Source organism: Biomphalaria glabrata, chromosome 16, assembly GCF_947242115.1.
Source record: "Biomphalaria glabrata chromosome 16, xgBioGlab47.1, whole genome shotgun sequence".
Lineage (NCBI taxonomy): Eukaryota > Metazoa > Mollusca > Gastropoda > Planorbidae > Biomphalaria > Biomphalaria glabrata.
In genome coordinates this window covers 9,409,345-9,432,395 of record NC_074726.1, presented here as the reverse complement: position 1 = coordinate 9,432,395, position 23,051 = coordinate 9,409,345, and the positions used below count along the sequence as shown (strand labels likewise).

The following is a 23,051-nucleotide window of genomic DNA, read 5'->3' as shown; positions in this document are numbered from 1 at the left end:
ATAATGAAGATAACTCTATGTGGAGCTCATAACTTCCTACTCATCATACATGATATATAGTGTAAAAATTCAAGATTATGTTTTTAAAAATGTGTATGTAAAGGTATGGATAATTTTTTTTTAAATCTAAAAATGGAAAATAAAAAATTGCATTGTTTCAAAAGTTCACGTTTACTAAGAAACAAATAAATGTATTTGTAGAAATACATAGAAATAGCAAAATATATACAGATTTGATCAAATGCACATCATATATAAGTCAGATACTATCATTTCTTTATTTCACATTCTTAGCTTTGTTTTTATATCATTGATTGTAGTATTTTAACATTTGAATAACCTAAAATATTAACATACCACAATCTATACCTTTAATAATTAATAAATGATTCTTTTGATAGCATAAGAAAAAAAAATAAGGAGACATTGTGACAAGAGCTTTGATAAGAACTTAAAATGTACTAATATGTTTATATATTACGCCATTATTTGTTTTGAATGCTTTTGTGAAAAGTACTTGAAAGGATGTGATGAAATAAAATGATGTCTTTCAATGTCTACATTTATCAACACGCAGTCTCTATTAACTAATTCCTATCTTTAATTGTCTACAGTAATTTATTTCTCATTAAAAAGGTGATTGTAACTTAACTCTTTATCTCCGTAATTATTTTTCCACGTTCTGACAGAATTGTTCACTTCTCACATGTGTACATTCTACCCTGTTATGATTAAACTTCAATAACATTTTTTGTTTGTAATCAGAAAACGTTACTTTTGGTATAGAATTATAGGAGAATGAATGCTCTTTTTATACAACACAAATTATAGTTTATAACCCCCCCCCTCCAAAATAATTTAATTGGGTCATATCAACGATGTTATCATTAATTAGGAGAGAAAGAATTAACATACTAAATAGCTTAGACTGGCGCACAAAGAAAGTCTAATTATACAAACTTTAAAATATCTATAAAAAAATGTTTACTAAACCCTCATTGCGAGAGATGTTGTATATAAATCATGCAATAACATTATATGTTAACAAATGTTCTGTTTTGACTTTGAAATGTAAAAATATGTACAAAGAAATATCACAAACAAATGTCTAAACCATCAACTGTGAAATGATACCTAAAACGTTTTGGCAATGCCAAACATACATAACAATTTACTCAACAACTAATTTAACTTTGTATGTAAAAGATGATTGTCACATGTGTAAATTAAATCAATGTCAAAAAGTCACAATTGAAAAAAAAAATGCATTTTCTAACTCAACACTTTTCTGATAACTGAATTCATAGTGTACAAGAACCTTTTTAATGTTATTCATAGTGTATAAGAACCTTTTTAATGTTATTCATAGTGTATAAGAACTTTTTAAAGTTATTCATAGTGTATAAGAACCTTTTTAATGTTATTCATAGTGTACAAGAACCTTTTTAATGTTATTCATAGTGTATAAGAACCTTTTTAATGTTATTCATAGTGTATAAGAACCTTTTTAATGTTTGTTGATACTCTGTTTCCAAATAAATTTTAATTTTACAGACAGTGGAATACTACTTACATTAAACAATATTAATGCCACTCAAAAGAAATCAATTAAGCAGTGGTATATTACTTGCATTAAACAATGCCATTCTTTACTCAAAAGAAATCAATTAAGGCCATTAAGAAGAACACTGGGATGTAGATAGTTGCTTAGCTGCTGATAGAACATCTTAAACTTACATGTTGTTTTATACTCTGTTTTAGCTAACAACCCAGAATTACAAGCAAACAAAAGCACAGCCACTTTGGTCCATATTACTATGCTACTAAGAATAAAAAGATTTTGTGTTTTTTAGTGTTTTCTTAAAGATAATATAGTTGTGATCATCTCAGTGTTTTTGTGAAGAATTTTATTAATTTGGAGGTAAAAAGTTAAATTAATAAATATGCAGAAACTTTGAATATGTATCCCATCAAGTAATAAAAGCTATCTACTAGAGTAAGTACATTACTTGAAAAATATGAAATATTCGTAATATCAAAATTTCAAATCTTTCTTAACTTAAAAATTACCAAAACTCTTTCATTTATTTTGATTTTAGTGAGGCATGAGTTTTGCAGTCTTCTGTACCATAAGTCAAACTATAACCATATGAGAAATAAAAACAAGATTAATTTGTTTTAAAGTGTCATACAGATGTACAATTAGTTTCAGAGTTAGAAAAAAAAAACGAAATAAATAGATATTAATTTCTGAACCAACTTGTTTGAAAATAAAAAGTTTTAAGTTTATAAAAAGTAGTTTAAAGCATAAAAGTCTAACTATACATGTACAAGTCATTTACAGCATTAAAAATATGCAACATAAGTTTTAGAATAAAATACAAACGAAAACAGTTGATGACAGAAGCTATGTCAAAACAACATCTGAAGATGACAAGAATCTGAATGGTGCTATAAATTATGACAGTAGAAGGCAACCAAACTAACCAATAGATGGGTCTGCATTGGCACACAGAAACGTGGCAGTGTTAAGGTTAGCTGTGACTACAGAGCACTGACTTAGAAACCGACCAACATGTTTCAAACATAACAAATAATACAAATAAAACACGCACAGAAAGATCACGTTTTTTAAAGCTAACAGCATCTCACACACACATTGATTTAAACTTATAAAATCCAAACAAACTACACTAATCAATTGTTTATAAAACTAAAGCTAATCCTAAGCAAGAGCTCGCTCTAGTGTATTAACTAATATTTCAACATATATAATAAATAAGTAAAAGGAGTTTGATCACTTTACAAGATGAATAGCATGGTCACAACAACCTTTCAACCCAAAGACAATACATTCTTAGGAGTGCTTAAACTCTAGATACAACTGTCCATAAGTGCACTTGAAATAAAACATTTGTTTTCAACCTAAAAGATACCTTTTCTAATTTAAAAAAAAAAGAGTTACAATTATTAAAATAACAAAAGGTCAAGGCAACATTCTCAAAGCAAAGTGAAATGTTGGGAGTGTATGTGTGTGCACAGGCAAAGAGTGTGGATGGGGTGACATATTTTTTTGATTAAGCAAAGCTTGAAATAATACCTACAATTATTTTTTTTTATAAGAAGTCAAAATCTCATTTTGTAATATAAATAAAGCCTAGCAACTTATGGTTAAAGTCCTCTAAATAAAGCATGATAAACCTTTAAAAAAATGACTTAACATGAAACTAACCTGCATCTAAATTATCTAAGAGATTTATTGTTTAATGATGATTATATATTTTAGTAAAGATATAAATGACATGTGTTGTTGCTGTTTGTCAGATACACCAAACTTCAACATAAATAAACAAAAAATACTTTTTTTAAAAGTAACCTATTATGTTGGAATTGAATGAAATGTGCATACTAAGGCCCTTGGAATATCATTAAAAAAATGCAACAACTATAAATCCAACACACCTGGAATGGCTAGGAAAAGCTTTGTGTGTTTTCTCACTGTAATACAATGAATCAATGTTGAAGCATTTCAACCATTTTAAAAAAGCATGAATCTCCTGTAAAAAATTAATATGCGGATAACCTACAGATATTTAGTTGTAAATACATGTAAACATATAATTTCAATTGCTAATACCATTTAGAAATCTGACTTATATCACTTAGGTTGAAGATTTACTATATGTGCATGGAATTTAATTCTAATTTTGTTTGTTTACTTTTCCTGAAAAGGTAAAAATCATATTTCTAATCTTTTTTGAACAAAGAGGCAATGCTCATTCCCTCGATGCCCAACACAAGAGAAGATCTCAAACAGGTTATTAAGAGTCAATTCCTTTACAGACATCAACAGATATAAATATTATAATAAGGAGAAAAAACTTCACTCTATAATTTGATATCCTAAACATTTCACATATAATATAGATCAGAATTCACTGTACTATGCAACTCATTTACAGGGTAAAGGGTCACATGCATATAACCTTGACATTCATCTAATAACTGATTGTTTTTCATAAAAATCCTTTGCTTATATTTTACTTATATTTTAACTTAATTGCTATTAGAACAAAATGTCTCTAATGCAAGAATATCTACCTACATCTCATCATCACCATCTGTCGCTTCACTGTTGTTGTAGGAGTGCTGTGACAGTTCCTTGTAGGAGTGCTGTGACAGTTCGTGTAACCAAATCCCTTCACTTTTCCTGGTCAGCAGCTGTTGTTAGCATGAGTTCAATAGACAGGCTGGTCCATTCTTTATGTTATCCAGGCAGCTTTTCTTTGGATGACTCTTCATGTTCCCTCCACTGTACCTTGAAGAATGATCTACATCTAAATATATATATAATGTTTTCAAAAGAAAATATTTTTACACTTAATGACTTTGTTGTTTTTTTTTTAATGTTACAACCAAATGTTAAAATAAGTATAATTATTTAAATATACAAAGTCTCAATTCAGATGTGGTTACAAAATCAACAAATATTTTAAAATAATAAAGAACAATTTTTTTTATAACAAATAATTTTTTGAAAGTACATTGACCATATTTTTCATTACAACGAAGAACAATAGCTCATTAAGAAATCTAACAAAAAATTTTTTTAAATAAGTAAATTAGAGACAATTATTTTTAAAAAGTTCAAATAGAAGCTAGCGTGTTGTTTTGATTAATTTCTCCATCTTTGGTGCACTAACAATAAAATATTGAATTATGGGTAACAAATGCGTAGATGTGAGGGGGGAAACAAATGTTGCACAACCTGAGTCATACTAGCAGTAACAATAAGGCAACAGGGTGGGAGGGAGGCTAGTCAAAAGGGAGGGGAGGGCATTGTGTTGACATAGAGACAGGGCATAAGACTTGATGCTATTTATAGACATAGAACATTTGTATAAATAATTTAAAATATTTATTCACAGCTGCTGTTTTAGATATTGAGTATATAAAGTACAATGCTATAAACACTATCAAAAGATCTTCTGTATTTTAATAAATATAGTCAATAAAAACTATTTCAAGGAGTCTGGAGATACAGGACATGGATTTACTCCATCATCAAAGTCATATGACTAAAGCAGAAAACCTTAACTAAAGAAGGATGTTTAAACTATTAGGCTAATAGTTGATCGATCATGTTTGCACACTCCTCTATTACAAAGTGTGAATTGTGAATTTAAAAAAAATAGTTTTTTGTTTTACAGAACCTAAAAGAAATACAGAAGCTGTTACCCAGTTTAGGTAAGCATCTCTAAGCTTGAAAATATGACAAAGGTGATGCTAAAGTGTGTGCCTTAATAAGCCTTGCATATCAACTGTGATTAGAAGAGAGTGTTGTGAACACAATGAAGTGACTACATACCCTAATTAATTTAACATGCATAAAGTCCTATTCATACATGATAGTGTCAAACAAGATCTCTCTATAAATATTAAGAGTACTGACATTGGGGTAGAGTAGAGTAGAATAAATAGATTGTACTGAACATGATTAAAACAATATTTTATTAGGAAACTATAGTCAAGCAACTATTGATTTAAAACGTAAAGTACTTATATGCTTACAAAATAAATATTATAATAATATATTCATTTATGAAAAAAAAAAAAATCAACATAATTATCACTTTACAGTCAAAACCAAAGTAACAAAAAAATATAATATCTATATTTGTCTAACAGTCAATACTAAACGGCTAATATAAAATTTTTTAAAAATATAAAAAAGAAAAGAAATATCGAGCATAAAAACATAATAGCGAACTTAATTCTTTTTTTTTTTGGTTAGTTTAAATGTAACGCTAATGAAAGTGAAGCTAATAAGCTGTAAACTAAAACATGAATGGCAGTGAGACAGAAACATTGAGAAAAAATATTTTCGCAATGAAATGGATTGTGCCATTAGCAGTCTGGATCAAAATCAGGATAGTGCAAGACATGTATTATAAGTAGGCCTTTGGATCTGACATAGGCAGTTGTGTTGTGTATGAAATATATATGTTTAACAACAGCGGACACATACGTGCATGTCTATATTTGATGGTTATTATGTTGGTGAGACTTTGCAATCTATTTAGAGCCCATGCCACATTTTGTCTAATAAAAATTTTTGTTTAAATGTTGGCCCAGTAAAAACCTTGGTCATCAGTTGTATGTATATGTGGTGAAAACAGATATTTCACGAGACTTATAAAAGCAAACAGTGAGAAAAGAACTTCCAGTGTAAATCACACACAAAAAAAAACGCTTCAATCACTGTCAGCGATTGTCTAGTAATACAAGAAACACATTGATACATTTCACTATTTCTAAAAATGTAGCTAATTGTCATTTTAAAAAAATGTACATATATTTCTAAATCATTTTCCAACATGTAACTAAATCATAACTATTACAGTGTCTTGTGTCAACAAAAAATGGTATACAATAAAAATATAACCTGTATAACAGTTATAATCTAAATACCAATAATTAATACTAATTAACTAACAAAACTATTACAGCTTTAACTTCAAGAAAACCAACTAAATTTGTATCCATTAAAATACCTAGTTGAAACTAGATAATGTAATCTATAAGATAAGACTAGATTGAACACATGAAATGCGTAGGATGTAATTATCTTGTTTTTTGAAGTAACATCTGTAATCAATTATATAAGATAATGAACAGCTCTTAAAGAGTACATAAAAAATGTAATTTGCGCATTTTCTTCCCCATGTCCAATATAAAAAAAAAACACTAAAAAAATGTCATTATTACGTAAGGCAAACTACTGACTAACTATCTCTCCCATTTCGGTGTGTTTTGTGTTTTCTCTTCATGTCTGCTGCCATTGGGAATACAATGTACAGGGTATGTACAGTCTGTGAAGTGTGTGAGTCCTCCGGTGTTGTGTTGTGCTCAATGAGTTGCAATGTGGTACATTGGAAATGAGGGTGAAATAAAATGCTCGACTCAACAGAAGATACGATGCCTCAGTTAGACAGGATCAGACGACTGAGCTCATGGAGACTGAAAGAAAATGTTAAGAATAAAAATGTTAATAACAAAAATGTCAAGGATAAAAATGTTAAGAGTAATTGCCAGATGTGAGAAATCGATTAACTTTAAATTCTGATAATTGCCAGATAGTCCAGTGGTGAGAAATTGATTAACTTTAAATTCTGATAATTGCCAGATGAGAGAAATTGATTAACTTTAAATTCTGAAGCTGAAATCCTAGTAGTGAATGGGATTTTTTCATAAAATGATTTGATACATGTTCTGGAATCTCAAAGTTTAACTTTAACCTAGAGAAAGTTATAGTCTTGTCATAAGACACTCATGTATACTGACAGGAATGAATGGTATAAACTCCACAGACCAGTAAACTTTTCTGGAAAGTGAATTTGGACAGGTCATACCTTTCTAAAACTTGTCACCTGCAGGGATGAAATAAGGTCAGAAATTACAGTCGTTTATTTAACTGCTAGACAGTCTTTCAGTTTCAGGAATTCATTATGGTGCTGGAGAAACAGTCATTAGCAGGGATGTTTAAGCAAGAATGGCAACAGAAATGTGTTGCTCTTTATCAGGGACTTTATTTTTAACAACTTGGGGGGGAGGGGGGGGGAATGTCTTTACTTAATTACATTTTTAAAAAAAAAGCAAGTAAAATAGTTTTTAAAAAAGTGTTTTAAAAAAGCTAATTCCTCCCTTATCAATCTGATAACTGTTTTGTAAGAGTGAAGATTTTACTCTAAATAACTAATGAATGATAGATTTAAACAAAAATGGAACATTTTTTACCCCCGCTCCTATTCCCCATACCCACTAAAAAAATCCGGGTTAAGCAAATGTATAAATCTACTCAGAGTATATAAAATTCTTGTATAGATCATGGCCTATAGATCCAGACTTAGATGACGGTGCACAAAATCTTCCTGAACATCTATTTATTTATTAAACTTAAAGATTAAAGATTTTCTAGACCTCTAGTCAAATTTAAATAAATTTTGTATTATACTCTGAAAAATTATAACAGTCAAACTAGAGTTTTTCCAGTCTGGCCAGCAAGCTAGTAATTCTTTCCCCAAAGATACACATCAACAGTCAAATTTCTAGAAAAATCATTAGAGACATTTTTGAGAGCTGTGCACACCAACCCTGGTGGCTTTTTTGTTTTTTTAACCCAATGAAGAGTTTGCAATCTGAAAAGAGGAATTGTCGAAATCATGATCATTTCATCATCATACCTATATCACAAAGAGAATATAATTCAGTATTCCATTATGCTTGCAATGGACTATTTGTGTAAGTCAATGACCAAAGAAAACTCACAGCTCCACTAAGCATCATTTGTGATGTAACAGTTCAAAACTAATATTAATATAAAATTCTCTATCTTTATAAAATTCATTACAAAACTATTAAAAAAAAAATTTACAATTTTTAAAAAGAATATACTTATACTGTTCAAGTGCTAATTGGTATCTTTCACCAAACAATTAGATCTCTGCATGATCACCAATCACTCTCGAGTTATTTTTAGTGTTTTAATGAATAACATTAAGCTCTATAAGCTTAAATTTCATGATTTACAGACAACTAGTGGTCATATAAGCCATATCTCTTACTTTAACTAAGCAAAATTTAAAACAAAAAACATATAATAAAGGCAACAATTTCAGACGTAAACTGCATCAGGAAAGGAAATCTAGGAGTCTGATTCAAATCTGGGTGTATGCTCTTAGTAAAGTAAAGTTCCCTTTTCAGACTTTGTGGTCTATGGGGCAGATGATGTAAAGGCCATCTGTTTCTGTGGCCTACGGTTAATGAGGGTGTCATGTGGCCAGCACAACGACCAACCGCCTTTACTTTTCCCCAACTAGTGTCATGTACCCATTAGAGCTGGGTGGACTCAGAGGCGCCCAAAGATCCCGAAATTAAAAATCCCAGTCTTCACCAAGATTCCAACCCAGAACCCCCGGTTCGGAAGCCAAAAGCTTTACTGCTAAGCCACCGGGCCTGCTGGTGCATGCTCTTACCTTCCATTAATGGATGCTCCTCCCCAGCTTTATTTTCATCATCGCTGCTTTCATCGTCCTCCGACCCATCCTCATCGCTGTCATCCTCGTCATCTTCCTGCTGGTGGTCACCCCTTGCATGGTGGTCATGTTCATCATTGTTGTTCTCATTGCCGCTGTGTTCCTCATTATCTGTGTCTGGTATCTCCTCCTTCCTCTCTGTCTGACTCCCAGTCTCACTCTCCTCCTCAATGTTGTCAAGGGCATGCTCTGTGACACGGTTCTCTTCAATGTCAACTTCCACTTTAGGTTTTGCACTGAAATGTAAAGAATTTGTAAACACTTTCCTACTAGGAAGTGAATCAGAAAGAAATGAACAGGTTGGTTGCAGTAAGAACAGCAGAAAATGGAGTGTGGAATATGGAAAAGGCTGTCAGAACACTTAAAGTGCCCCATTTGTAAGAAAATTGAGAACTGTTTAAGATAAAATAAAGTTCCCTTTTCAGACCTTGTGATCTATCGGGCAGATGATGTAAAAGTAATCTGTTTCTGTGGCTCATGGTTAACGAGGGTGTCATATGACCAGCACAACAACCAACCACCTTTACTTTCCCCAACTAATGTCAGGCACCCATTAAAGCTTGTTGGACTCAGAGGTGCCCAAAGATTTTGAAATTTAAAAGCTCAGTCTACACCTTGGACCCCTCATTTCGGAAGCCAAGCACTTTATCATTCAGCTACCGTCCCTCCAATGTTTAAGATGATGAAGCTACTGTTAAGATGATATAAAATTAACAGCTTTTGTTTGTTTTTCAGTTTATAGTATAATAGTAAATTTTTCAAAGTTAAAAAATTCTAACACAAGAAAAGAAAATTCTTTTAACATAATACTTTTTTCTAATGTTACTTTTGTAGAACTAAGACAAGTTCTTTTTTTTAATAACTTGAAACTTATTTCTTTACTTTATCCTTAGCCAAAAAAAAAACCTTCCATAATAAAAGAACAAGTATTACGAATCTAAAAAATAGATTACCTAGCCTAGTATTTATTCAAAAGAATTATTGTCATTAAACTTACTTAGCTAAGTGAGGATGGTTTCTATTGTACTGCTGGCGATTTCTAATCAAGTGTCGAAGCACCCATATAGCTAGAATAGTGATAGGAATAGCCACAGCCAGAATAGGAAGTACAATCATAAGGACAAGGTCACGAGTCATAGTGGCCTCCTCAAGACTGCTGCTGTTAGCTGGAGGCCCTGAAAATTTGCAGAAGATATAAGGCATTAAATATTAACATAAATAAATTAATATTTTACAATGGTAAAGACCTAATTTGAAAATTTCAACTCATAAACAATTTGCCAATTTATAATTCTAATTACAGTCAAGTCCAAGATGTAAGACACTGCCATGCCTAGCTTTATCTATCTTATAAATTACAAAACTTTCTTTAAAAAAGATGCCAATTAAGTCCTTTGTGTTGTTAAAGTCATGCAAGCTTATTATAGAGACTTAGATTCTGCTAAGTCATTGGTTTTCCTGACTGATTCAGGCAACCCATTCAATGATCTAAAAGCACTATGGAATGAGCATTTATATGAATTCAGAAAAAAGAAAGATTTAAACTTTTTTATTTTAGCACTATGCTCCTTAATATGGAAAAGATTCAAATGTGATTTGGGATTCTTTAACAATAATAGTGAAATAACTTTGCTGTTTGTGTGAGTTAATTTCTATATCTAATTACTATTTTAGTGATTAATAGTGATTAATTTTAGTGATTATCAATATGATTATAAATAATTTGCTAAAGTTTAAGTACATTTAGTAATCAGCATAAAAGACATAAATAAGACCATACTGATTCATATAAAAATTTGAAAAAAAAAAAAAAGCTGAGGTACACACTATAAATTTTTAAAAAATGTGTGTATCCCTTAGCATATGAGGTCTATCCTAATGCAAAGAACAGTTCTAGGGAGATGGAGAGACAGACACAAGAAATGATCCCAATAACAACATCAAGTAATGAACAAGGCTCACACAGGACAAGACCAAGCATAGGAATCAATTATTCAAAACAATTTTGAATTTTTTTAAAATGCCATCATTCCAACAGAATTCAGGATGTCAAGGGCATGTCATTATCTCATATCAGAGCTTATGAGGTTGTTAAAACCAGTTAATGGAACCAGTTAAATGCAGGAAAACTGTGTGGTTTAACAACGATCTCTATAATGTTAGCCCCTTTTACACCCACAAACACTTAAAACACTAATACTAAATGTAATCTATTGGGCTGTTTGTTAATGTTACTTGCTTGTTTGTTTTACATGTTTCGGATTTTCCTTCAGAATAGAAGATTATTACATCCTAGCCCTTAGAAAAGATTCTAACAACAGAGCTAGACAGGCCTTAGAGTGGAACCCTCAGGGCACAAGACGTAGAGGAAGACCAAAAAGAACGTGGCGGTGCAGTGTACTAGATGAAGCCGAGAGAACAGGAATGAGCTGGGAAGACATTAAAAAACTAGCAAGAGACCTTGGAGAGTGGCATGTTTTTACTGAGGCCCTATGTTCCATGCAGAACATGTTTTTACTGAGGCTCTATGTTCCATGAGGAATGCAAAGGAAAGATGATGATGGCGACACCCTAGCCCAAGCCTCCCACAGGTCAACAGGGGATAAAGGTGGGCAGGTTTTGAACCTGTGACCATCAAGATGACAGTACAGAAAGCATACCACATGACCAAGCAGCCATATATACAACATGAAAAGGATAATGGTTAACAATAAAATCCAACCTGGCAGGTCCAAGTACATTTTAACAACATGATCGTAAGTACACAAAGAGGCAAAGCCTGCTATAGAACAGGTCACATCACCAGAGAAAGGAGAACAAATCTGTACAGAGCTGGAAGAGTCATCGGTCGCCACTTTGACTTCTAGTATCCTTGGAGGTGCCTTGTAACATTATAAATACAATGTGATCAAAGATTACAAGTGTAAAAACAATGCTAGCCAAAAACTCAACAATTTAATTACATTACCAAAAAGCTTTTTTAATAATCTAACATTACTTTTAAATATTGTATTCTTCATTAAGCATATCTAGAAATAAATTATTTATAACTACAAAATTAAAAATCCAATTCCAATACAACACAATATTATTCAGACTTAATTTGTAAACTCAGCAAGTATATATATATATATATATATATATATATATATATGACTATTTTATAAAAGTACTGACTATCACATAATTAGTTCCCTTAATTAAGCACTTTCATGCATATCTGTAGTACTTTGAACATTTTTTTGTTAATAATTGAGAAAAATGTACATAACTGTAAATGATTGAGATGATTCATACTTACGGCCCAAACAAATTTAGCAGGTGGATATCCAGGATACTCTATGGTGCCACAGGTTATGTTGACACAGTGTTTCCGCTTGTATGGAACAATGACTTGAGACTGCGTGAGGTTTAATTTGTTATTATGTATCATTGGACGCACTGAAAGAAGAACATACAAGAACAAGTATGCAAATCGCAATCACAATATTCAAGCTATATAGATCTAGTGTTTACAGCTAAATAATTTGCAAAGAAACAAACTTAGGAAGCAGAACATTTTTATGATAAGAGTGCTGCTATAATACCATGAACTGTGAGATTTGTGGTCCTTGTCCAGGAATGGTGCTGATGGTCACTTGTGTATCGAGCTTGTGCTGTGTAGATACCAGTGTCATCAATAGAAATCTTCTTCAAGTAAATGCCTAAATTTTCATCAGAGATACTCAACCTGGAAACAAATTCAATGCTTCACTAGTGCAATGCATTGAGTGCTTTCTACATGACTATTTGACTGACTTCTCACTAACTGACTGACATCTTGCTCTTTCATTAACCCATACATCAGGCAATTCCTAACTAGTATCCACATGTACACACTTTTACACTCTCTATTCAACAAATTCATATTAAATGTTATAAGCATGACAAGTTCACTATTTCATCTGTGACAATAATATAATGCTATAATATAATGCATAAAAGCAGCTGTCCATTCATTGTGTTTGAATTTTTTTCATAATATCTGTATGTCTTTTCTATTTTTAAGATTTATGCTTAATTTCATGACCAAAAAATGAACATGTTTGAAAGTCCACATAGGGAACTGTAATATACTAAGTCAATTCATAACCTTAGAAACAAGGCTTTATTTCAATAAAACACGACTGATACACACAATAACACAGTACAGACTGGTCACGATTCACAGACTACGATAATGCGAACACGATTACAAATACTAGCACGATTACAAGCACGGGTAACACACAAGTTCATTTAACGATCACTCCATTCACCCCTCCTTCATTTCTTTCTGGGTCTTAGGTTATAGCCATGCGTATGAAGGGAAGGATCCGGAGGTATCTCTGGCGTAGACTTTTCTCCTTGCAAGTCGTAACTGTCCTGTACGGGACTCGAGTCAATATTGGCCTCTGGCATTGGGTGGCTCCCCTGTGAGTCACTGATGACTTCTGGCTGGTTGTACATCATTGGGGTGGGACTCTGTGAATTACTGATAGTTTCAGGCACGTAGCGACTCCCTGGTGAGAGATCCAAAGAGTCACCGACCTCTTGAGGCAGAATACCGTTCTCTGGTTCGAAATAGTCGTTCGTGGAACTTTCCTTCGGCGCCAGCTGCCTAAGCGACACTGTCTCCTCCCGGCCATTTGGAAATCGTATATGGGCGTACTGTGGGTTGCAGCTAATAAGTTCAACCTCTTGTACCAATGGGTCAAATTTTGAAGATCTTACAGGTGATTTTAGTAATACTTTGCCTGGGTTCTGTAGCCAAGTAGGCAAGGATGTTCCCGTTGGCGATCTTCTGTTGAATTTGAAGATCCGTTCGTGTGGAGTTTCATTAGTAGAAGTACACAGTAATGATCGAATGGAGTGAAGTGCCTGGGGCAACACAGATTCCCACTGTGATAGTTCCAACTTCCCTGAGTCCAATGCTAATAAAATAGCCTGCCACAATGTTTTATTCAGCTTTTCTATTTGACCATTTCCTTTTGCGTTATAGGGCGTTGTCCTGCTAGTGGCTATGCCCTTAGAATGTAGATATTCTGTAGTTTCTGTGGACATAAATGATGAGCCACGATCAGAGTGGATGTAACTGGGTGTTCCAAAGAGGAAAAATAACTGGTCGAAGCACTTTATTACTGTCTTAGATGTCATATCAGGACAGGGAAAAGCGAATGGAAACCGCGAATATTCGTCAATCATTGTTAACAAGTACTTGTTGCGAGTAGCTGATGGCAAAGGACCTTTAAAGTCAACACTTATTCTTTCAAACGGCTGTGTGGCCTTGATGAGCGTACCTGCAAATTCCTTATAGAATTGCGGTTTAATTCTATTGCAGGTTCTGCATTGTTGAATGGTCTGCCTGACCTCTTCAACCGAGAAGGGTAAGTTCTTTGACCTGACATAATGTAGAAGTCTAGTGACACCTGGATGACACAGGTAGTCATGGTACGTCTTCAGGCTACTTTGTTTCGTCATGGTTGCACAGTGCCCTCTAGACAAGGTGTCTGCTGCTGTGTTGGCGTTCCCAGGTCTATACTGTATATCAAACTTGAAGCTTGCCAGTTCCAATTTCCACCTTTGTATCTTATCGTTTTTAATTTTCTTGTCATGAATGTCTTTAAATATGTATGAAATAGACCGCTGGTCCGTAATAAGGGTAAAATAATTGCCACACAAATAATGCTTCCATTTGCGTATAGCTTCAATTATTGCAGTTGCTTCTTTCTCTATGGCAGATTGATGCCTTTCACTAGGTGAAAGAGTTCTAGAGAAGAATGCAATAGGTCTTCCGTCCTGATTTAAAGTGGCAGCTACTGCGATGTCAGAAGCGTCAGTTTCCACAATTAGAGGATGGTCATACTTTATGGTGAAAATTGCTGCTTTCTGCAATTCTTCTTTCAAGTCTTCAAACGCTGTTTTTACTTCTGTAGGTACAGGAAAAATTTGATTTTTCATTATAGGATACAATTTGTCGGAGAAATTTTGTATCCAGTGAGCATAATATGCCAAAAGTCCTACAATCCTTTTCTGAGACTTCAGATCTTTTGGAGGTGGCAAATCTCGCAGAGCTTGAAATCTATCAGGGTCCGGCTTTAAATGTCCTTTGGATATTTCATATCCAAGCAGCTTTACCTTCTTAGTAGCAAATACACTTTTACTTTCGTTGAAAGTTATTCCGTATTCCTGAGCTACCTTCTGAAAATGCAACAGATTTTTGTTATGGGAGTCTACATCTGTACCACATATTGTTACATTGTCGACATAGGCAAACGTGTCAGACAACTTTTCTTTTTCTATAATAGTGTCTATGGTTTTCTGGAAGCAAGCTACACCGTTAGTGACCCCAAAGGGTATTCTGCAAAACTGGTAGAGTTTACCACAAGCTTCGAAGGCTGTGTATTTCTTTTCGCTCTGTTGGATAGGTATTTGGTGATAAGCACTCTCCAAATCCAATGTGCTAAAGATTTCATACCTGGAAATTTTCTCCACCATTTCATCCACTCTAGGCATGGGGTAAGCGTCCAGGTAAGTAAATCTATTTATAGTTTGGCTATAATCAACGACCATTCGCTTTTTGTGCCGCTCATTGGTCGTGACAAGGACTTGAGCTCTCCAAGGTGATTTGGAAGGTTCAATGATACCGTTTCGTATCAATTTCTCAACTTCAGCTTTAATAAATTGTGTGTCTTGGAAGGAGTAACGACGAGATTTAGTAGCAATAGGTCTGCAATCAGGGGATAAATTTGCAAACAATTGTGGTGCCTCTACCTTAACAGCATTGAGCGAGCAGACATGAAATGCGGGTCGACCACCTTTGAATGGAATTATCAGTTCTTTGTGCAATGCGAGGAAATCTAACCCAAGCACTACATCAGTGCAAAGTTCATCTAGTAACGAAAGTTTGAATTGATTGTAAACTTCCCCTTTGTATTTTAGCGATGCAAACATGTGGCCTCTTGTGACGCTTGACAGTTGAGATGACGCCATAGAAATTTTGTGCTTTGAACGTGTCACTGACCAATCGTATTCTCTTGGTATGTTTGAAGAAATGTAGCTTTCCCCGCTACCTGTATCAATTAGGGCTTTTAGGTTCACGCCATTTACAGAGATGTGTACTGTTGATTTAGTTAAACCAGATACAGACGAAGTAGCAATTAGTGATGTTAGATGTGTAGAGTCCTTAATGCAGCTACAATCTTTACAAGATTGTCTTTTAATCTCGTGGCTAGGAGATGTTTTGACTTTTGTTTTGGTTATAGGAGTGTTGCGAGACCTGCAAACCTTCGAAAAATGTCCATTTTTCCCGCACGAATGACACATGCAGTCTTTGGCAGGGCATTTCGCTCTGAGATGCCGACTACCTCCGCAAAAGAAACATTTAGTACTCACTGTTGCGATTGTTTCTGAGTCCACCATTTCTTCGGTTGAGATTGCCGATGACGAAAGAGTTGACTCTACCAATTGAGAAGGAGTACTAAACGAACTGGATTCTTTTTGGGCCATGTCGAGTGTCTTGGCAATATCTAAAGCCATTTTCAAGTCAAGGGATCTTTTCTCAAGTAGCCTCTGTCTAATTACACTCGAACGCATGCCGCTAACAAAGGCATCGCGAATGGCGTCCTCTTCATTTTTGTCAGCACTGACAGCTCGGAACTGACAATCTCTGGCCATCACTCTCAGCTTGTGTACAAATTGATCAAGACTTTGATCGACTTCTTGTTCGACTTCTTAATGGCCGGGAGGAGACAGTGTCGCTTAGCAGGTCAAACTGTTCGCTTTCACTAGCCCCTACCTTCGTTGCGAATCTGTCAAAACAAGAAATCCAATGTTTCCATGTAACTGAAGCATTAGTTGAACTAGGATCAGCATCCAGTCTATTGGGACGCAAAAACTTGTCCATTTAAGAATGGTTTTATTGAAATAAATTGTAATATACTAAGTCAATTCATAACCTTAGAAACAAGGCTTTATTTCAATAAAACACGACTGATACACACAATAACACAGTACAGACTGGTCACGATTCACAGACTACGATAATGCGAACACGATTACAAATACTAGCACGATTACAAGCACGGGTAACACACAAGTTCATTTAACGATCACTCCAGGAACATTAGGGTCTTAGTACTTATATATCATCTATGTCTCCTATGTCTCTACCTTGCATTTTTAAAAATCACTAAAATTGGATTCCCCCACTTTGATGAAGATCATGGAAAAAGGTCCATGCCACTATGTCCAGCAACTGTTTTCTTACTCTACAAATCAATTAAGGAGATTCTTCCTTATTTACCTCACCAGACAGATATCAGTCTTACAATGTGAGCCCAACATTCCTCAACTTCCATCTTTGGAATTCAGTATTTCTGACTTTTTGCTCATTATGTTTATGACCACAGAGATTATAGTTGGCGACATGACATTTATGAGTTACAGTTTTTAAATTAATTCAGAAATACTCCATTTAAAAAAACAAAAGAAAACTGTAATCCAAGTTGAAAAATAATAACTGAAGGATACAATTAGAAATCGGCTTAGAAATTATTTTTTTTTAAACTTTACCTACCCGGAAGTAAGGAAGGGGGCAATATTAAATGAGCCAAATGTATTTGGATAGTTTCTAAAATCAAAAATAGATTATATACCTGTCTACCATTGGTCTTTCTATGATTAGTTTTCGCCTGCCGTTAAATGAAGCGATGACATTCACCTTTTCACTGTTTCGTGGTTGAAAGCTTAAAGTTATAATTGTTGATTCATGACCTGACCTTGTAACCACATTCAGAGGGAGAGGAATGTATGCTGTGGATCCTACACACACATGGAATTCTTCAATTCTGTCGGGTCCTAAAACTTCAAAATATTCTTGAAAGAAATGAATTTGTATAAAATTAACAAACAAATGTAAATAAAAATCAATTTTAGGATTCAAAAACAGGTTTTTACAAATATTAAAGATCTATGTACAAATATAAATCTGAAAAAAAAAAAAAGAATGCAAGCAAAAAAATTAAATACTAAAAGCCTGGGAAAAGAAAAAGAATAGGGCAAACGATGGGAGAACAGACCCCACCAACCTCCACCAGATACACTGTGGTAATCAGAGTACCTCCACCTGATACACTGTGGTAATCAGAGTACCTCCAACTGATACACTGTGGTAATCAGAGTACCTCCACCTGATACACTGTGGTAATCAGAGTACCTCCACCTGATACACTGTGGTAATCAGAGTACCTCCACCTGATACACTGTGGTAATCAGAGTACCCCCACCAGATACAATGTGGTAATCAGAGTACCCCCACCTAATACACTGTGGTAATCAGAGTACCTCCACCTGATACACTGTGGTAATCAGAGTATCCCCACCAGATACAATGTGGTAATCAGAGTACCTCCACCTGATACAGTGTGGTAATCAGAGTACCTCCACCTGATACACTGTGGTAATCAGAGTACCTCCACCTGATACAGTGTGGTAATCAGAGTACCTCCACCTGATACACTGTGGTAATCAGAGTACCTCCACCTGATACAGTGTGGTAATCAGAGTACCTCCACCTGATACACTGTGGTAATCAGAGTACCTCCACCTGATACACTGTGGTAATCAGAGTACCTCCACCTGATACACTGTGGTAATCAGAGTACCTCCACCTGATACAGTGTGGTAATCAGAGTACCTCCACCTGATACACTGTGGTAATCAGAGTAAGTCCACCTGGTACACTGTGGTAATCAGAGTAAGTCCACCTGATACACTGTGGTAATCAGAGTACCTCCACCTGGTACACTGTGGTAATCAGAGTACCTCCACCTGATACAGTGTGGTAATCAGAGTACCTCCATCTGATACAGTGTGGTAATCAGAGTAAGTCCACCTGGTACACTGTGGTAATCAGAGTAAGTCCACCTGATACACTGTGGTAATCAGAGTAAGTCCACCTGGTACACTGTGGTAATCAGAGTACATCCACCTGATACACTGTGGTAATCAGAGTAAGTCCACCAGTTGAGGTTGTCTAAAAAAAAAAAGGAATCTTGTAGAAGCTCCTTATATACTAACTAGCCTGGACCATACATAATTGTTTGGTGCTGAGAGCCTTACTGATTGGTATCTTGGGTACTGAACCAACTAATGCTGAACTATGATGCTAAAATTTGATGATGCCTATAAATTATTGTAAATTCTAGTCCTGTCTTAGAACAGAAGATCTATAGAAGGCCAGTAGTTTAGACTTGTGATGTGGATTTCTGTTTGATTTTAGCTATGTTTGTGTCCAGGAGATGATATTTACTATAATATACAACATTTAATCAGCTTATTTAGCTTATTTTTAAAATAATGAGATAACTTTTTAAAAAAAAAAAAGATATTTTCTTTAATTTTATAATTTTACAGTATTATAGTATATTACATTGTCAATAATTTTCCTTTAAGATGCCGACTTGAAGGAAAAAAAAAAACATCTGCAAAGGAAGAGGGAAATAACTCCTCAAAAACTAAAAAAATAAAAAAATAATTCATTACCATCAGCAACGACTGCCGTCCATAAGAGTAGACTAATTGCAATGAAAAGATCCATTTCTTCGTTTATTTTTGAAAATATCAATAATGGGGAGATAATCAGCTGAAACTTATAACACCTCTACATTATGACGACATAATGAGGTCAATCAGTTTGAAGACAGCCATAGTGATTTTTTTTTTCCACCTTTCAGTCAGATCTAGAAAAAAAGAAATGCTCTTATTAGTTTCCTAATTTAAAATTAAGTTTAAATAAATACCGGCAAAACAAAATAATCAATAAAGAAAAATACAGTCAAATACAGTGGGTTCCATCTACTTTATGGTGCATGTATATATATATATATATATATATATATATATATATTCATATATATATATGAGTGTTTATATACGAGTACAATATCTACTATGGCCCAACCATGCGGGACACCACAAAAAAGTCAGAGGATGTCACCTTTATTTCTGCATGTCGGACTAGAGTTACCCCAGTTAACTTTTGCAGGGACAGAGAGCAAGGCTCATAAAAAAAAAAGGGGGGGAGCAAGTAATCTTTCTCTTTATACATTCTATATTTGACTACTATATTTTACACACCTCAATATCTGGTGTCATTAAAATGGTTATTTTTTTTCTGTAGCTTTGTTTTGATTTTACCCCTTTGTATTGCCCTTTGTTTCCTTTCAGGAAGTGTTCACCCGGCACTAAATAGCGGTGTATGCTACACCCTAGGGCTACTGGTATCATTATATTCTATTGAGGCCATTGTGGAAAAAACGGACTTAATATTTATATCTTAGTTTTGTCCATTGCCATAAAAAATATTAAATATTAATATTAATTTCTACACACAAAATTTATAACCATATTACAAGACTAACAAAGACCTTCCTTCAGGGAACAGCAGCAGGAAAAAGAAGAAGACAGAGAAAGCAAGAAGACAACATAAAAGAATGGACGGGCCTGCCATTGAAAGAGGTTCTAAGGCAAATACACAGAAGAATGGAGAAAGATGGTCAATGTAGATCAAGTCTATGATACACCCATTTAAAAAATTAAGATTAAATCTTAAATACTACTGTTAGTTCTATACTATAGTCTAGACCTTCGAGATAAATATAGATCTATAATAATATAAAATAAATCTTATATATACAGGCGTTACTTCAAAAAAGAAGATAATTACGTCCTATGCATTTCATGTGTCAATCTAGTCATGCATATTAATCAATGACTTAAAAAATCTACTAAGTTGTTGGTTTTCCTGGCTGATTCAAGTAACCCCTTCCATTCTTTAATGGCACAGAGGAAGAAGAAGCAATCGTAAGAATTTGTTCTAGCGTATGTAATAAGAAATGTGCCTCTATCTTTGTGTCTTTCTGAGTATTTCATTAGGATTCGTTTATCTATAATTTGTAAGTTATGGATTAGTGTTTTATGTATTATAGCTACTTACTTCTGTTCTGAAGTGTATCTAAGTGTAGTGATTCTACTAATGGTGTTACTCTAATCAAATTGGAATATTCGTTTGTTATCAATCTCACTGCTCTATTTTGTATTTATTCTAGCTTCTTTATATTTTCTTGAGTTGAGGGATCCCAAACAGAAGATGCTTGATTTTTTAATAATTTCATCAATAAATGGGGATTCCATTTTATAACTTTTTATTTATTAATACACCTAGATATATTTTGAGTTTTTAGCCTGTGTGACTGGTTTACCATGAACAAAATAATAAGTAGTTTTCTTTGCTTTATTTTTTTTATTACTCTTAGTAACTGACATTTTTCTGGATGGAAAGACATGCTCCAATTTGATTCCCATTTCTGTAATTCTTCTAATTTTTTTTTGTAAAATGTTAGTATCTTGTGTTATTTTTATTGTTCGATATATTATGCAATTGTTTTATTATAGCTTTTATTATAGCTTTTTGTCTGCAAATAATCTGACTTTTGTTCCTGAAGTAATGGAATTTGATAAATCATTTATGTAAATTAAAAATAGTTGTGGACCTAAGACTGTTCCTTGATGTAAACCTGAATTTACTATTACTGGTGTTGATTCGGAGTCATTTATTATTACAGCTGGTTCTCTTCCTATTAGAAAATCCTGAATCCATTGATGTAATGAACCATTGAAGCTGAAGTATTTTAGTTTTTTAAGCAGGATATGGTGGTGAACTTTGTTGAATGCATTAGAAAAGTCTAATAAAATTACATCTATTTGCTCACTATTAAGAATCCTTTTGAAAAAATCATCAATTAATCCTATTAGTTGAGTTTCACATGACCTATATTTCCTGAAGCCATGTTAGTATGGAGTGAGGACATTATGCTTATCTAAGTAATTTATGATGTTGCTACACATTATAAGTTCTTGCATTTTACATGTAATGCTAGTGAGTGATACTGGTCTGTAGTTCCCCACATCAGATTATTAAACTTTTAAACATAAGGGAGTGACATAAGCTTCTTTCCAGTCCCTAGGTACCCTGCCCTGATTTAGTGATGCCTGAAAAAGAATTTTGAACCCAGTGTTAGCTCGTGGCTTAGTTCTTTGATCAATCTAGCTGGAATACCATCAAGCCCAGAAGCTTAAATATTTATTTGGTTTATGCTAGCTAATAGTTTTTGGATCCCTTGTCCTTGTACATTTATATCTCCGAGATGTTTTTACTTCGTTTAAAATTACTATTATCTCTTTGTCTCCTCGGGCTGAGAATGCTGATCTGATGCAAAATATTTGTAAAGAATGTTAGCTTTAATTTCATAATCGCTATGTATTGAGTTACCTTAGCCTTTTAATGGGGATACTCCTGTTGTTTCAATTTTTTTAGATTTAATGTATGACCAAATAGATCTATATGGCATAGCCATAAGTTTATAATTGTATTATGATATTATTGTATTCATATATTACTTTGTTTATGTATTTGCTCTGCAGCCCCAGCTGTCTGCTAACTTTTTGGCTTAGGTGTTTGATTTTAGCTTAGGGTACTTTTTATGGACACTTTCTGCCTCTAAGTCTAATTAATGTATTAAATTATTAATAGTAATAATATATTTATTGTACTTAATTATATTAGAATTTGATTTCTATTTTAAATAATTTTAGATAGAAATAGAATAGACTGAAGTCTGAAGACTGAATAGAATAATTATAATTCTAAAATTAGTATAGATTAAATCTGGACCTAGATTTAATCTCAATCTATTTATATGTAAATAATAACCAAACAAAATAAAATTATATAAGAAGCAACAGTACTAAATCTGTAAAACTCTATTCATTAAATTTACCCATTTTATGCCATTCATTTTTTATAATCCCGATATTAATGAGCATTTATTCTGTTGTTGTTTACACAATAGAAAGCCGGAAGTAGTAACAAAAGGA

General features: G+C 33.6%; 2 protein-coding genes across 2 annotated transcripts; both read right to left on the bottom strand.

Moving 5' to 3' along the window:
- Positions 1-3,652: 3,652 nt before the first annotated feature.
- Positions 3,653-23,041, bottom strand: LOC106068780 (uncharacterized). Its single transcript, XM_056014280.1, has 9 exons — positions 22,955-23,041; positions 19,659-19,855; positions 17,771-17,990; positions 12,683-12,825; positions 12,397-12,536; positions 11,818-11,977; positions 10,093-10,270; positions 9,036-9,331; positions 3,653-7,020 (listed from the first exon to the last, which is right to left on the bottom strand). Exons 2-9 carry the CDS (start codon positions 19,711-19,713, stop codon positions 6,998-7,000), a joined length of 1,215 nt encoding a protein of 404 aa, XP_055870255.1. The 5' UTR covers positions 19,714-19,855; positions 22,955-23,041; the 3' UTR covers positions 3,653-6,997.
- On the bottom strand, positions 13,229-16,832 carry LOC129923410 (uncharacterized). Its single transcript, XM_056014279.1, has one exon. It carries the CDS (start codon positions 16,788-16,790, stop codon positions 13,401-13,403), a length of 3,390 nt encoding a protein of 1,129 aa, XP_055870254.1. The 5' UTR covers positions 16,791-16,832; the 3' UTR covers positions 13,229-13,400.
- Positions 23,042-23,051: the final 10 nt, after the last annotated feature.